At 45.3% G+C, this 13982-nt stretch overlaps 1 protein-coding gene across 9 annotated transcripts in view; it reads left to right on the plus strand.

Annotated features, from left to right (window-relative positions):
• Nucleotides 1–13982, plus strand: part of LOC124310802 (nesprin-1-like) — an 81086-nt gene that overhangs the window by 58803 nt on the left and 8301 nt on the right. For 5 of the 9 annotated variants that reach the window (XM_046774785.1, XM_046774780.1, XM_046774784.1 and 2 more), the window contains 11 exons: nt 52–3004; nt 3525–3632; nt 3691–3867; nt 3924–4271; nt 4354–4542; nt 4921–9465; nt 9530–9847; nt 9913–10245; nt 10315–10614; nt 10721–11056; nt 12692–12982. In XM_046774785.1, coding sequence (XP_046630741.1) covers nt 52–3004; nt 3525–3632; nt 3691–3867; nt 3924–4271; nt 4354–4542; nt 4921–9465; nt 9530–9847; nt 9913–10245; nt 10315–10614; nt 10721–11056; nt 12692–12982 — 9898 coding nt within the window. The remainder of the gene's footprint in view (nt 1–51; nt 3005–3524; nt 3633–3690; nt 3868–3923; nt 4272–4353; nt 4543–4920; nt 9466–9529; nt 9848–9912; nt 10246–10314; nt 10615–10720; nt 11057–12691; nt 12983–13982) is intronic. The other 4 variants (XM_046774786.1, XM_046774781.1, XM_046774788.1 and 1 more) reach the window with 4 other exon arrangements.

The following is a 13982-nucleotide window of genomic DNA, read 5'->3' on the forward strand; positions in this document are numbered from 1 at the left end:
AAATGAAGAAGTCCACCGCACAGAACTTGAGCTCATTGCAAAGGTTGTGGTTAAGACTGAACCAGTCACCATTGAGGAAAAGATGCCTGAAATTGAGGAAAGTGCTCCGAAAGTTGAGGACTTGGAACAACAAATAGTGCAATCTGAAGAGTCCAGTCATCCGTCGGTTCTTAGCTGGGCTACTGTAGTTGCAACCAGCAAACCTGTAATCACAGAGCAAAAGGAAGAAGTTGTTGAGGAACCTGCCCGTCCTAAACGTCCCCTGCCCACTTTGATCGTTGTTGGAGAAAGTGAGGGGCTTCCAGCTGCTGCTGAAACCGATCCTGATTCGTTTACTGAATTCGTTGGCCGTAACGAACGTCGTCGTAGGAAATGGCGTTCATCGCAATCAGAATCTCAAGACTATACAACAGACGAAGAAACGCATATCGAACCCACTGTCGTCAAAGAAGAGCCTGAGCAGCAGCCAATCGAATGTAAACCTGTTGAATGTGAACCCCCTGTGCAATCTGCCAATGCAAATTTACCTACTCCAGTCGAGATAGTAAAGGAAAAATATTCGGATGAAGAAGAGATCCATGATGTCCATCCAGCCCGCCCTAAGGAGCGTAAAACTAAAACACCGAAAGTTTCTATTCCGTTGAAAGAGACAGAGCAAAGACGACGAAGAGCAAGGCTTTCTGAATCAGAAAGGGAATCGCTAGAGTTGGCTGAAGCTATTGAACATGGAGATGGTTATCCACTGCTTCATCACGACCTCCATGCTGATTCATGGCCAAAAGATTCATCAGCAGCTCTCCAAAATTCTGAAAAGCTTTGGGTTATCTTGCAACAATCATCACAGGAAATTGAAACGATCAAGGAAATCGAACCTACTGAGAGCGAGCTCACTCAAAAGGATAAGTTTGAAGATGCCTCAGTTCCGGCACCAACTGTGGAAGAGATTCCCTCAATTGAAGCCGAAGCAGTCGCTGAGCCTAATATCAATGTTGAGCATAAAGAAATCCCCTCAACAGAAATTGAACACATTGAAGAGGTTCAGACCGAACCAGCCGCTATTCAGGAGAAGATGCCTGAAGTTGAGCAATCTGCTCCACAAATTGAGGACTTGGAACAACAAATAGTTCAGTCAGAAGAGCCGGTCGTTCCGCAAGATAAAATAGAAGAAACTGCTCCACAAGCTGAGGAGCAACAAACAGTCCAACACGACGATGCTCATCCGTCGGTGCTTAGCTGGGCTACGGTAGTTGCAACTAGCAAACCTGTAATCACAGAGTCAAAAGAAGAAGTTGTTGAGGAACCTGCCCGTCCCAAACGTCCCCTGCCCACTTTGATCGTTGTTGGAGAAAGTGAAGGGCTGCTAGCTGCTGCTGAAACTGATCCTGATTCGTTCACTGAATTCGTTGGCCGTAACGAACGCCGTCGCAGGAAGTGGCGCTCATCGCAATCAGAATCTCAAGATTATGGAACAGACGAAGAACCTCATGTTGAGCCTATTTCTTTGGTTGTCGAAGTAAAGCCCGAGCAACAGTCTGTTGAATGTGAACCCATTGAACCCGAAGTTCAATGTGCTAGCAAAGTTACATTTGCACCAGCGAAGGTGATGATAGAAACCGATTCAGATGAAGAAGAGGTCCAATCAGCCCGTCCTAAGGAGCGTAAAGCTAAAACAGCCAAAGTTTCGATTCCGTTGAAAGAGACGGAACAAAGAAGACGACGAGCGAGACTTTCTGAATCTGAGAAAGAATCGCTAGATTTGGCTGAGGTCATTGAACATGGAGAGGCCACCCCGCAGCTCTACTACGATTTATTTGCTGATTCATGGCCTCATCCTTTCTTCGTTTTCCTTCGTGACGCTGAAAGCCGCTGGAAGGAACAGGATGCTAGTAGACAGGCAGCAGCTCAAGTTCAGCTGCCTTCAGTCCAGGAATCGATCCAGCAATTAACTCAAGATCCACAAGAACTTGTTTCAATTCAAGATTCAACCCCAGAACAACCAACTGCACAAGATTCAGCAAAATTACCGCAAGAAGAACAATCAGCTGGTCCTTCGGAAGAATCATGTGATCAAAGAGATCAGGTCCCTGAAATTTCTGGTTGGGTCATTAAGGAAAGCCCCGAAAAAGTCGTACCGGTGGTGGCAAAACCACTTTCATGGGCTGCCATGGTTGCACTCTCCAAATCTTCATCAATCCCGGCGGAAAAAGCTCCCGAACCAGTCGAACAGATTGCGCCCCGTCCGCACAAAACCCCAGTCTTTGTAGTCTATAGCGAAGAACCGCAACATCCAGAGCCGATCAGCAGCGATGATCCTGACGGTTTTCACGAATGCGTCAGTCGTAAAGAAAAGCGCAGACGCAAGTGGCGTTCATCTCAGTCAGAATCACAAGATGCCGATATCGTAGCCGAAGCAGAAGCAGTTAATATCCCCGAGTCAGCCCCTGTTATTGAGCCCTCCCAACTTTCTGATGTTAACGTGGAAGCGGAAGTAGTCAGCTCTCAGCAGCCAGAACTTCACGAAAAACCGGATAGTAAATCGAAACGGGCCGTCGTTAAAGTTGAAAAACAAACGAAAGAGGTTGAACGTAAACGAGCCAAGCGTCTATCCGAATCGGAAAGGGAAGCTCTTCAGCTGGCCGAAGCCATTGAGAGCGGTCAGGATGTTACCAACAAATGCCCCATCGTCGTTGATGATTATTGGCCCGACAAGTTGATGTACAGCGACATTGAGAAATCGTGGCAAGAGAGTTTAAGTGTTTCCGCTGACCGATTAGATGATAAGGATTTGAAATCAAGTCGCGATGGTCGAACACCCGATTCCGATCCCAAAGGTCCCTCCACTCCTCAACCCCCCTCCTCCGACGATTCCTCCGACAGTAGTAGTAGATTACCAACAACACAGAACCTCGACAACATCCATCTGCCTGGTGATCGGGCCATCTTTTCGGATGAAAGCACTTACCTCAGTGAATCTCAAGAAGATCAACAACAAAACGACTACAAGGTTGGCATTCATCCTCTGGGTCGCCATGATGCTGCTGCTGTTATAAGCGTTGCATTTGTTTTTCTTTTTGACAAAAATGCTCGCCTTGCATCCCTCAAAACTACCAGAATTTTTTTTTCATTGATGATGGCCTCTGAATTGCTGTTTTACCTTTTCCTAATCTATCAGTTCCCTGCGAAGTCTTTGGGGTTTTAATAGCGACATGGTTTTACTGCTAATAGCTAATGGCGTCAAAAAAGTGTTTCGGAAATTGTTGTTTTGAATTATCCGCCAAAATATTTATGCCAGCCAAACTCCTTATATAAACAGGAGCGGAATGCCAATACTGCTTTAAACTTTGGAAATCAGTTAGCTTTCAGATGTTTTCATTATATCTTTGGAAGTACTAACATTCATCCGCTGGTTTGGATAATTGTGTGCTTGAAATGAAATCTGATGTGTTGTTAGCATGCCGTGTCAGCATGCCGCTTCATCTTTGAAAGTCAGCAGTTTATAATTTTAATTATTTTCTCCCCAAAAGGCTATAACTACCGACCTTGATGAAATGTTGGCTCAACTGCAACAAGTGGAAAAGGATCTTCTTCAATTCAATTCCCAGCAAATCAAAGACCGTCTGCCGCTGATTGAAGTAAACTTTTGTATATTTCTTGTGTGGTACGAGTTTAAATGTTATGAAATTCGATTAGGCCGTTATGGAATCCCTTGAGGAGATGGAACCTCGATTGATAGACGTGGACAATAAGACTAAAAATGTGACAGCCGAAGATCCTGAATTAGATTCCCTCCGCGCTGCTGTAGCAAGTCTTAGGGCTCGCCACATCACATTGGAATCTCAAGCTTGTCGATACAAACAAAAGCTAGAAGTATAAAACCTCTATTGGAATATGCAGGGACTATTTATTAAATACTTATTTTACAGGATATGGCTGAAGCTCAGCAAAGCAATGAAAATGAGGCCCCCAAACAGGACGTTGCTGAAGCTAAAAGCAACGAAAATGATGCCCCCAAACAGGATGTTGCCGAACCTAAAAGCAGTGAAACTGACGACCTTAAACAGGATGTTGCTGAACCTAAAAGCAGTGAAAATGATGACCTTAAACAGGACGTTATTGAAGTTAAAAGCAACGAAAATGATGACCTCCAAAGATATCAGGCACTTCTTTCAGATCTCGATGACTGGGTCAGCTCTACTCATGGCCAATTGAGGGCAGAATTACCCAAATTCACCTCGGTCAGTGCCGTCCTGAAAGAAATGGATTCGAGCAAGGTATCTTTTTTTTTTAATTAAAAATAATTAAACAAATTCCTGGAATGGTGTATTACGGATAATAAAATGTGACGTTGATCAGCGATTGGAACAGGATATAACGAAGCGCAACGAGCAGTTGGAGGATTTGATGAAACGGTGCGGAACGCTGCAGCACTCGGTGGCCGAGACGGAACCACTGGCGACGCAGCTCTACGATCACTTGTGCGTTCTGCAACGTAGCTTTGCAGAGGCAGGCGCCCAGTTGCACAACCGACTGCTTCTCCTGCAGGTATGACTCGTCATGGTCGTCTACCATCACAGTGGACCTCGACAAGAGTACAAAATCGCCTGCTTAATGATGCTGTTGTTGGTGGTGGTCATCTTCTCGTTCACTCTTACCTGTCTGTCACAAGCCAATCGTTGGCCACTTTGCTCTAGATTAGTCATGACAGCCTGCTGTGGGATGTGTAGTGGCAATACAACACAACTGTCGGCATATGTCTGAAATTTCACAAATGTGGTGTTGGTGTCATTTGGGGCTTTTTTATTTCTCATTTCTCTTCTCATTCTTTATTCTGCCTCTCTCATTTTCATTTGTCGTACTTCTTCTCGATCGACGAGCGTTGCACACAAGTGTAAAGCAAACATTTCCATCGTCCACTTTCAGGCATGTCTGGTCGAGCTTGAGGAGAAAGAAGTCTGTGTCGACATTATTCCCAGTCCCGACCCCCTACAAGATGATACGGCCGTCATTGCTGATGACACGCCAAACGCGACTTCTGCCCGCCAAGTACTTCTAAATGATCCTATCGAACCCATATCAGTAACGGCTGACGAATGCCCGATAAATAAGGACGATGACAAGTTAGTCACGCAGTCCGTCGTGCAAAAGACCATTCGAGTCATTCGACGAACTGTCCTGCAAAATGGCAGGGAGATATCTGTGGAGGAACAAGTAGAAGAAGAACCAGCCGGTGGAACGGTTCCATTGGCTGTTGAGACGAAATTGATCCCTCCAAAACGCGGGTACTTCCGGATACCCTCGCCTTTCGGTATCGTCGAGGAGCCCAACTATCAGGATGAACAACACGTTCAAAAAGATGATAAAGGCACTGTCGAGATTACTGACATAACAGATCAATACGACGACCGAGAAGCCTCAAGTTCGGGCCCGCCGATGGACCAATTCATTGAGATTCACGAAGTTCTCGATGATCACCAAATCACTGAACAGCCGGAGAGCTCACAAAAAGTCATAGAAGTTTTTAGTCCAAACGAGGACGTGACGCCTCAGAGCCAATCGCGCACAGTCTTTGAGACACTTCATGAGCAGGAAGAGGAACCGGAACACGATGAGAGTAGTACTGCAATTGACTCTGTTGAAGCTCAGATGGAAGTAAAAGTAAGTGATGAACCCAATATCCTCGATGAAAAAGATTCTGAGCAAACACCGCAAGTCGAACCTGAACTTACGGACGAGTTCCAACAATCGAACGAGGAAGTCACTTTCCAGATGGTAATTGAGGTACAACAACAACCCGCAGAAGTATTGGAAGAAGGTCTCATTAAAGAACCCGATAACAAAACAAGTAGCGAGCCTACCACGGAAGCAGTTCAACTAGCCGAACCTGAACTTAAAGGAGAATTCCAAGAAATGGAAAATAAAATCGAACCTGAAATAGTAACTCAGGTACCAGAGGATACCGTGGGGACTTTCTATGAAGAACTCGCTAAAGTGCCTGAAGCTGATAAGGAGACAAGTGGTGAGCTTGTAGTAGCAGATGAAGCGCAACCAAGAGTCGAGACAGAATCTCCAATTACAGAGGAAGCACCGCAAAGCCAGCCGGAAGTTACAGATGGACTACAAGAATCGGAGATCATTTCCCAAGTGGTAACTGAGGTACAAGATGAGCCCAAAGTAGAGTCTACAATAGAACTTGATGTTGATGTGCGCAACGAGCCTACTTTTGAAGGTGAAGAACAACCTTCACTTGACGAAGTCAATCAAGAGAAAACTGTAGCTGATCCTCAAGAACAAATAGCCGAGCTGACCACGGAACCGAAACAAGAATCCGCAACAGAGTTGGAAAAAAGTCCCGATTCTGCTGAATGCCAAACAGAACCAATTAAATTGGTTATCGATTCTCCGATTGAGCCTAGACCCGAAATCTGCAAAGAACCATGTGAAGAACTGCTAGAGGTACAGATCCTGCAATATCTCGAAGGACAGATCCTGCAACAACTCGAAGTTCCTGAAATTGTTCCCAAAACAGATCCGGAATGTGAAACCAAAGCTGAAGAAACACCAGTTTCTGCTCAACAAATTCAAACATCTACTGAGCCTGAAAGCCCAACAAAAGTTGAACTTCAACAATCAAATGTCTCTGAAGAAAATGCAAAAATGGTTAAAGCATCACCCGGTTCCATACCTTCCTCATTAGGAGACGAAAGCGAGTCTGAGGTTGACAATATGGACTGGAACGTTTCACCTGACGATGAACGCCAATTTGACGAATACTTTAAGGATGAAAGGCCTTCCTCTGCCGCTTCTGATTCATCAACTTCTACCGACACTACTCATCTCGAATCGATTTTAGGTGAACCCATTGAAGATCTTGAAACTTCCATTTCCCCAGTGACGGACACGCCTGATACCTCTAGAGACACGCCAACCCAAGAAACAATGTTTTCCGAAGTAGCAGCTGTTGAAGACATTGAAGCAGAAAAAGAAGTAAGCTGCCAAACAACAATTGAAAGTTGCCAAGAAACTGTTGGTAAAATTGAAGAAACTGTTCAATTACCTGAAACTAAAGAAAGCAGCTCTGAAGATGAAGTAGAAGAAATAGCACCGATTCCAATTGAAGATGAAGAAGAATTTATTTTAGTAGAAGAAATTTTACAACAAATTCCAGAACCAAGTGACGTGGCTGTTAACAAGGATTTTGAAACGGAAAAACTTGTTGCTTCCGAAGAAAAAATGCCGATCGAATTGGCAAAGCAGCTCAGTCAACAGTTGGTTGACGAAGTCCTTAAGGCAGTGGAATCTCATCCATCGCTGGAGCGCGTGATCCATGAAAATGTGATCCAAACTTCACCAACAGACCCAAGTTCATCATCTGAAAACGACCAAGAATCTTCTTCAAGTGAAGACGAAAGCGGCTGGTGGGTGGTCGGCTCTCCAGAAAGAAAAGAGAAAACAACAGAAGAACCTTTTGAAATTGTTGAAAAAGGCGAAGTTACTGAACTGGCACCGAATGAAACTGCACCACAATTGGACGAAGTCGTTTTGCCGACTACACCGGAAAATCAGTTGGCTAAAACTGTCGAAGAATTAATCGTCCAATCCGATTCGGATATGCTTCAAGAAACAATCTCAAAATCAGTTAAAACGGAATCGTCGACTAACGTGACAATCATCAGAGTAGGCTACGAGCCCCCCAACGAAGACCAACAGTTGGTTGAAACATTATCGATTGAATCCGTGAAAGACGACGTCGGAGATTTGACTGTGAACGAAGTGCAACAAGTGGCTGAGACACCGTCAATTGAATTCCCGTCAGACGAAACATCCGATACAATGGACGAAGAGGAACCTGTTTCTGTATCTCCCACAATTGACTCTGAGAAAATTATAGAAATGGGCGAGAAAATCTTGGAAGTCCTTCCCGGTATCGTTGAACAGTTGTCCAACATTGAAACGCTGATCGAAGACGACGAAAAAGACGTCGGTGCCGTGGAACGTTCGCAGACACAAGAAGAAGAATCAACCAAAGAAAAAGGCGACGAATGGAACACGCTAACCGAACATCGGGAATTGGTGGCTCCGACGTTGGGTGAAAACACCACCGGACCTCCTATAGACGACAGCCAGCTAATGGAAAAAGTTGCTCGATTAGTCTCGGATCGAGTGGCGATGGGCCAAGAAGAAGCCCAACAATTAGAGCTCAACACCGAGTGGCAGGAGATTCAAGATCTACTTGTCAATCGTCTATCGGATCAGTTGAGACAAGGTGCCAACTCTTCGACACAGACTTCCAGCGTCCGCTACTTGGCGACGACGACCCAAGTCACTGTGGACGAATCTGTTGAAGAGCGTAAAGTGAAACTTAACGACAACTTGGCTGCGCTCAAGACAGCTGTTCAGCGCAGAGAAGTGGTTGTTATTCAACGGATTGTCATTACCATCGTCCGAACAGTCACCGAATGGTTGGAGACAATCGAGTACCGAGTCTACACCATCAAACAGACGAAGAGCATGGAGCGGCGAACCGAACAAATTCAAAGCCTTTGCGAGGAAGTACGTGTCGTTGAAGAGAGTCTCAACACCTTGGAAGAAATCACAGAAATGGCCGTCGAAGTGGTCAACGAAGAAACCAAAGTTTTGCTGCACAAGTGCGTCAAATCGCTCAAGCAACAAATGCAGTCGGTTAGCGAAGTGACGAAACGAAGTGAAGGGGAAATCGAACACATCCGGCGGCAGTGGTCGGAATATTTGGACCTGATTAGCAGCGAAGAAGACCGCATTAAAGACCTCATGAATCAACTGAAACAGTTGCAATCAGCTGAGACACTGACCAGTCAAGAAAAACTTGTCCAGCTTGAAGATATCGAAACGGCAGTACAGGAGCGTCTTGAAGGTGTGACCCAGTTACTTCATTCCGGACACGATTTGGTAAAGGAAACTCCTTTCTATCAAATGCCCGAGAGTGCTTATGCACTGTTGGATACCATCAAAATCATTGAAGAGGCTGTGCGAGACGAACGTAACGTCGTATTACACAAAGCTGCCCTGACGGCCGAATATCGGCAGACGCTGCAAGAATTCGCCGAAATTGTCCGGCTCTCTGAAGCGCTGTCCGACAGCAAATTGGCGGCCCGAAATCCACCAGAAGCTTCACAAGAACTGGAGAAACGACAACGATTCCTATTTTGTCTTAGCCACTTCCTGCAGGTCCTAGACACACTCGAACCTCATCTCGACCGAGACACTCGTTCACTCTGCCAAGAGCTTCATGCGGAGCTTGTCGTTCATGCCGGAGCGATATTGGACCGGGCTGTCAACCGACAGGAGATTGTGGAAATGAGTCTGGCATCTTGGAATCATTTGGAACTGCAGTGGAACCAAGAGGACGAATGGTTCCGACAGCTTCAAATACCTGACACGTCAAATGTCAGCAGCGAAGCATTCGTTGAACTGACTGAATCTCTCAAGGTAATACTAAATTTCCACATATTTTATATTTTATTTTAAATTAATTATTTAAAAAATTATCAAGGACGTTATGGAGTCGATGGAACATCATCGATCGGTGGCAGCTCAGTTGATTGAATCGACCAGAAATTTAGACTGTTTGTTCTCCGACCCCGGATTGGAGACTAAATTTCAAGAAAGAATTATGCAATTGCAAGAAATGATCAACGACACTAAATCCGCTTATCGACGATTATTGCTAGCCGCCGATCACTGGAATCAATTCCAAAAATTCACATCGCACATTGATCCTTGGCTCAAAGAGGCGACTGGCCAACTACAGATGCTAGTGAATAAAGCTGAGCGAGGAAGATTGAGCCACGAAGACTGCCTGCAATATTGGGTATAATGTTTAATATTTTCTAATCGAATTACCATTTTTGACAGTTTATTTGTATTTTATTTTAGGTGGTAAGGGCTGAAGCTGAAGAAAAGCAACAAGAGTGGGAGCAAGCCAAAACGCAGTTGGACAGAGCCGTCGCATTTGTCTCCATCCTAGACGAAGATGAAAGCCGCCGCTTCTGTTTGCAAATTGACGAGTCATGGATTCAACTTGACCGTGAGTTGCAAGCTGTCGAGAAAGCTTTGCTGCAAGGACTAGCTCAGCAAGCGGACGTTCCGCTAGACGACCGCCTCATTTGCATCGAGTGTTCGCACGCTCGCATTCAAAGTGCGCTGGACCAACTTCCCGTCAAGTACGGAAGTCCGGAAGAAACCACAACCCGCCGGAAGGAATTACAAGTACGACGAAAGATGCAACTGTCAAATCAACTCTAAATCTAACTCGCTTGAACTTTCGACTGTGTATAGGCTTTGTACAATTTCACCGAGTGGCAACTGAAAGAGATATCCGCTCTTGGGGCGTCGAACCCGCATCTGGCGGCTGACCGTGCGGAACATTTGGGAGTTTTGGCCAGAAGAACCAAGGAGATGACGAACGCTATTCATCTGCGTTTGGAAAAATTACGCCAAGTTCACCAGTGGATGATATCCTTCCAACGCTTGTACAGCGTCACCTCCCGGCGCCTCCAGGAGGTCTTTATCTGCCTGCAAAAAGCGTCTATTTATAGAGATCCCTTGTGGCTGGCTCAAGCAGCCCAGCTGTGCGAGGTATGTGTGCATTGTTTGAAATTTTTCTAGCATCCTCGAGATCCGCCCATTCGTTAACGTCTGGTTGGTGGTGTACATGGTATATTTTTGGTGTCGAATTTTACAGGAAAGCGAACGTGAGCTTCAGTCGATTGACGTCGAGGCGGGCAAGTTACAACGACACTTGGAAGTTTGCCCGAAAGATGGCGTGACAGCCGCCGTAGACGAAAACAGCTTCGTCGAGTCGATCCTGCAGCTGGACCAGTCACGGCAACGATCTCGCGATCTGTTGCAACTTACAACTTACTCCGTGGCCGAGCGACTGGAACGTTGGAAATTATTCGAGGATTCAGTGAACCGCGTACTGTGTCTCATCAAGCGGCTCAAATATGCACGTAACATGGCCACAATTAAAGGCTCAGCTGATCTACAGCGCCTTCTCTCCGCTAAGCAATCGATAGAGGTAAGTCACGTTTTATCCATTGGTTAGAAAAGAAAAAAAAATACCGCCACGCAACGTGGAACCTGTTTACATCGTTGGGATTGTTGTTTGTCCTTGCTGGGGTGGTACTACTCCCTCCCGACCCGCCTCCCACTGAGTTTTGGCGCCCCCGGCACCAACATGTTATTTTCGCGGCAAAAACTCAAAAAGCGTCTGCTGGCTTCCCTTTTTGATGGATGGTGGTGATTCACGTCGTCTGCTTAACTCAGTAATGGCCGACGCCGGCATACGTTCAGTTGCATGAACGAGGGCTAGGTGTTCGTAACGTTACCAAAAAAGTCCATGTTTTTTCCCCACCGACGTCATTTCACATTCTTAGAGTCTGAAAAAAGAAGGCAAAGTGCCATTTTCATCGCTACGTGTTGTGCCGAGTGTTGCCAGAAAGGACGAGTTCCGGGAGGAGAAGAAACAAGAGTTGGGTTAGTCACGCGTTGTATATACATTTCTAAAAAGAAAATTTCGTCAGCCGACGGAAATAGCAACAGCTGGCCGTTTTCCCTCTGAAACGACGTTAAAAAGGGGTAAAAAATTACGTTCTTTCTCGACATGTTAAGCTATTGATTCAAGCCGTCGTAGTTACAACGTTCGTTGGGTTTGAATAAGTCGCAGGCCTTACTTTTCCCCCCTAAACTTGTGCAGCTTTTAACTCTTGTTGGTGTCGAATGGCATGTGGCTCAAGGGGGATTGCGAAGGAGGAAGGTCGTTTGAAATTATTTGAAGAATTTCCTTTTTGTCTGGCCTTTTTCTCTGTCGTATATCATTAGGCAAAGCTAGTCAAAAGTTATCGTACGTTCACAATCGTGGGATTATTCAGATTTATGCATTGGCGTCGTGAGGTACAAGTTAGACACAAGGGCGAAAGAAAGTCAAAACAAAAACATTTAATCGTCGTTCAACAGCGTTTGATAAAAGTATCTATTTACATTTGTAGCCGGTGTCCTGCATTCGACCTCACCCATTTCCGTTCAGTTCAGATTGCGTCATTTTTTCCTCGTATTGTGTTACTTGTGGACGCCGTTGTAGGGGGAGAAAGCGTGAAAAGCCTCGAGTGTTGTATGCAAAACTAATCAATAAACCACAGCAGGCGAACATGAGTTAGTACAATCCTTTATCAAATAAAAATAGACAGAAAAAGAAGAAAAAGTCGAGTCGAGATAACGACAATTCCATCTCTTTTATCAGTCAACCGTGAAAAGGAATTCATTGAATACAACATTCTGGCAATCGTTCAAAACTTTCTACAGACAGGGATCGTCATGTTTTAATAACTCGTCTGCATTTTCATTTTCCCTTGAGTCTTGTGCGCAAACTCAGCCAAAGAGGTCCTGTTGCGAGTGGGTAGTCAATAGAAGACCCCACACCCTCTTTTTTCATCTCGAGTCGATCAGCTGTTTCCCCATTTTAGCAGTCGACGCAGCATCATCGACTACGGCAGACGAATGTAAACACAACTGCGAGGAGGTCCATTCGACACTCTCTGCCGAGTTCTTTTTTGCTTTTTACACCAAAATTATATGTGTGTGCGTGTGTGTGTTTGGTTTTTCCAACCCGTGGGAGAGAAGCTCATCAATTTTCGGTTTGTTTGTTATTTTCTAGACGATACACGAGGAATTGACGACCAACCAACATCTAGTGAGCCAAGTTGGATTGTTGGCCGAACCGTTTGAACCGCTAGCCGGCGAACGAGCAGCTGACGTGGGAGTGCAGTGGACAGAGTTGGAATCATCTTTGGATCGTCTGTCTAATTGTTACGGACATGCGGCCGCCGACTGGATGGGCATCGAAGCCGAACTCGACGATATTCAACAATGGTGTTTGCTTAAGTTAGAGTGGACCCAACACAGCGTCACACCTGGCGAGGAGGACGAAACCTTGGCACAAATCCAGGTATGCAACTTTCCGTTTCTTTTTTTTTTTCGTATGTTTATTGTCCAAGAAGAACATGATCAAGGGTGAATACGGTGAAAACCACAAAAAGCCATTTTACTCGACCAGTGAAAGTTAACAGCTCTTACTGATGCAAGACGTATCCCGTGGGCTGGCTAAGTCTCCTCTACCGTTCATTTTTCGAGAAGAATTCTTGGTAGTCGTTATCGATTCCTAGTGATGGTGAGACCACGTCATCTTATTCTGTTGGGGCACCGATTGAATTGCCTCATCAGGCCTTCGCATCCCTTCCGGTTTCCAAGACGATACCTCATTAAGGTGGCCCATTCTTCCCGCGTACAAATCCCTTCACCGTGTTGTGTGATTATTATTATCCTCTTTTTCCTACTACTCCTGACCCCTTTCGTGTCTGCCTCGTTATGGAGCAAAGTGCATTATGGTTGGATTGTTTTGAGTCTTTGGGGGGATTAAGGACCGTACCTTGATAAAGGAAACTGATGTCACCAGTCGACCTTAATGATAAAAGGAGATGTTTCTTTTTTTTTTTACATTCATACGCATTTTGAAAATTATTCTCGTCTTATCTCATGGCGCCGTTGCTGTTTTTAATTCACACGATTGTTTGTCGTCCTCGATATTCGTGGACAGATACACGATTTATTTGTGCTGCCGCCGTGTGCTGCTGACTGCGTTCAGTCATTGAGTGTCGTGACGACTTTTGACAATTGACACGCGAACCCGCCTCACCGAAATTGAACTGCACGTGACAGACTGATTTGTGCTTGACGTGAATCCGCACCATAACGCACACTGTCTCGGCGGTTTTATATTTGTCTTTTGTTTCGCCTCGAGGTAAAATTTCCACGACAGTTTCACCTTACATGTTCGCACGATTTTGTATGGCAGACTGCGATGCCTCGTAATCAACAAGATTGACGGCTTGCGATATTTGTCACATTCATTCATTTGAAATCACCCTCGGAGCCTTCTGTTTTCTGCC

This window comes from Daphnia pulicaria, chromosome 8 (assembly GCF_021234035.1).
Source record: "Daphnia pulicaria isolate SC F1-1A chromosome 8, SC_F0-13Bv2, whole genome shotgun sequence".
NCBI lineage: Eukaryota > Metazoa > Arthropoda > Branchiopoda > Diplostraca > Daphniidae > Daphnia > Daphnia pulicaria.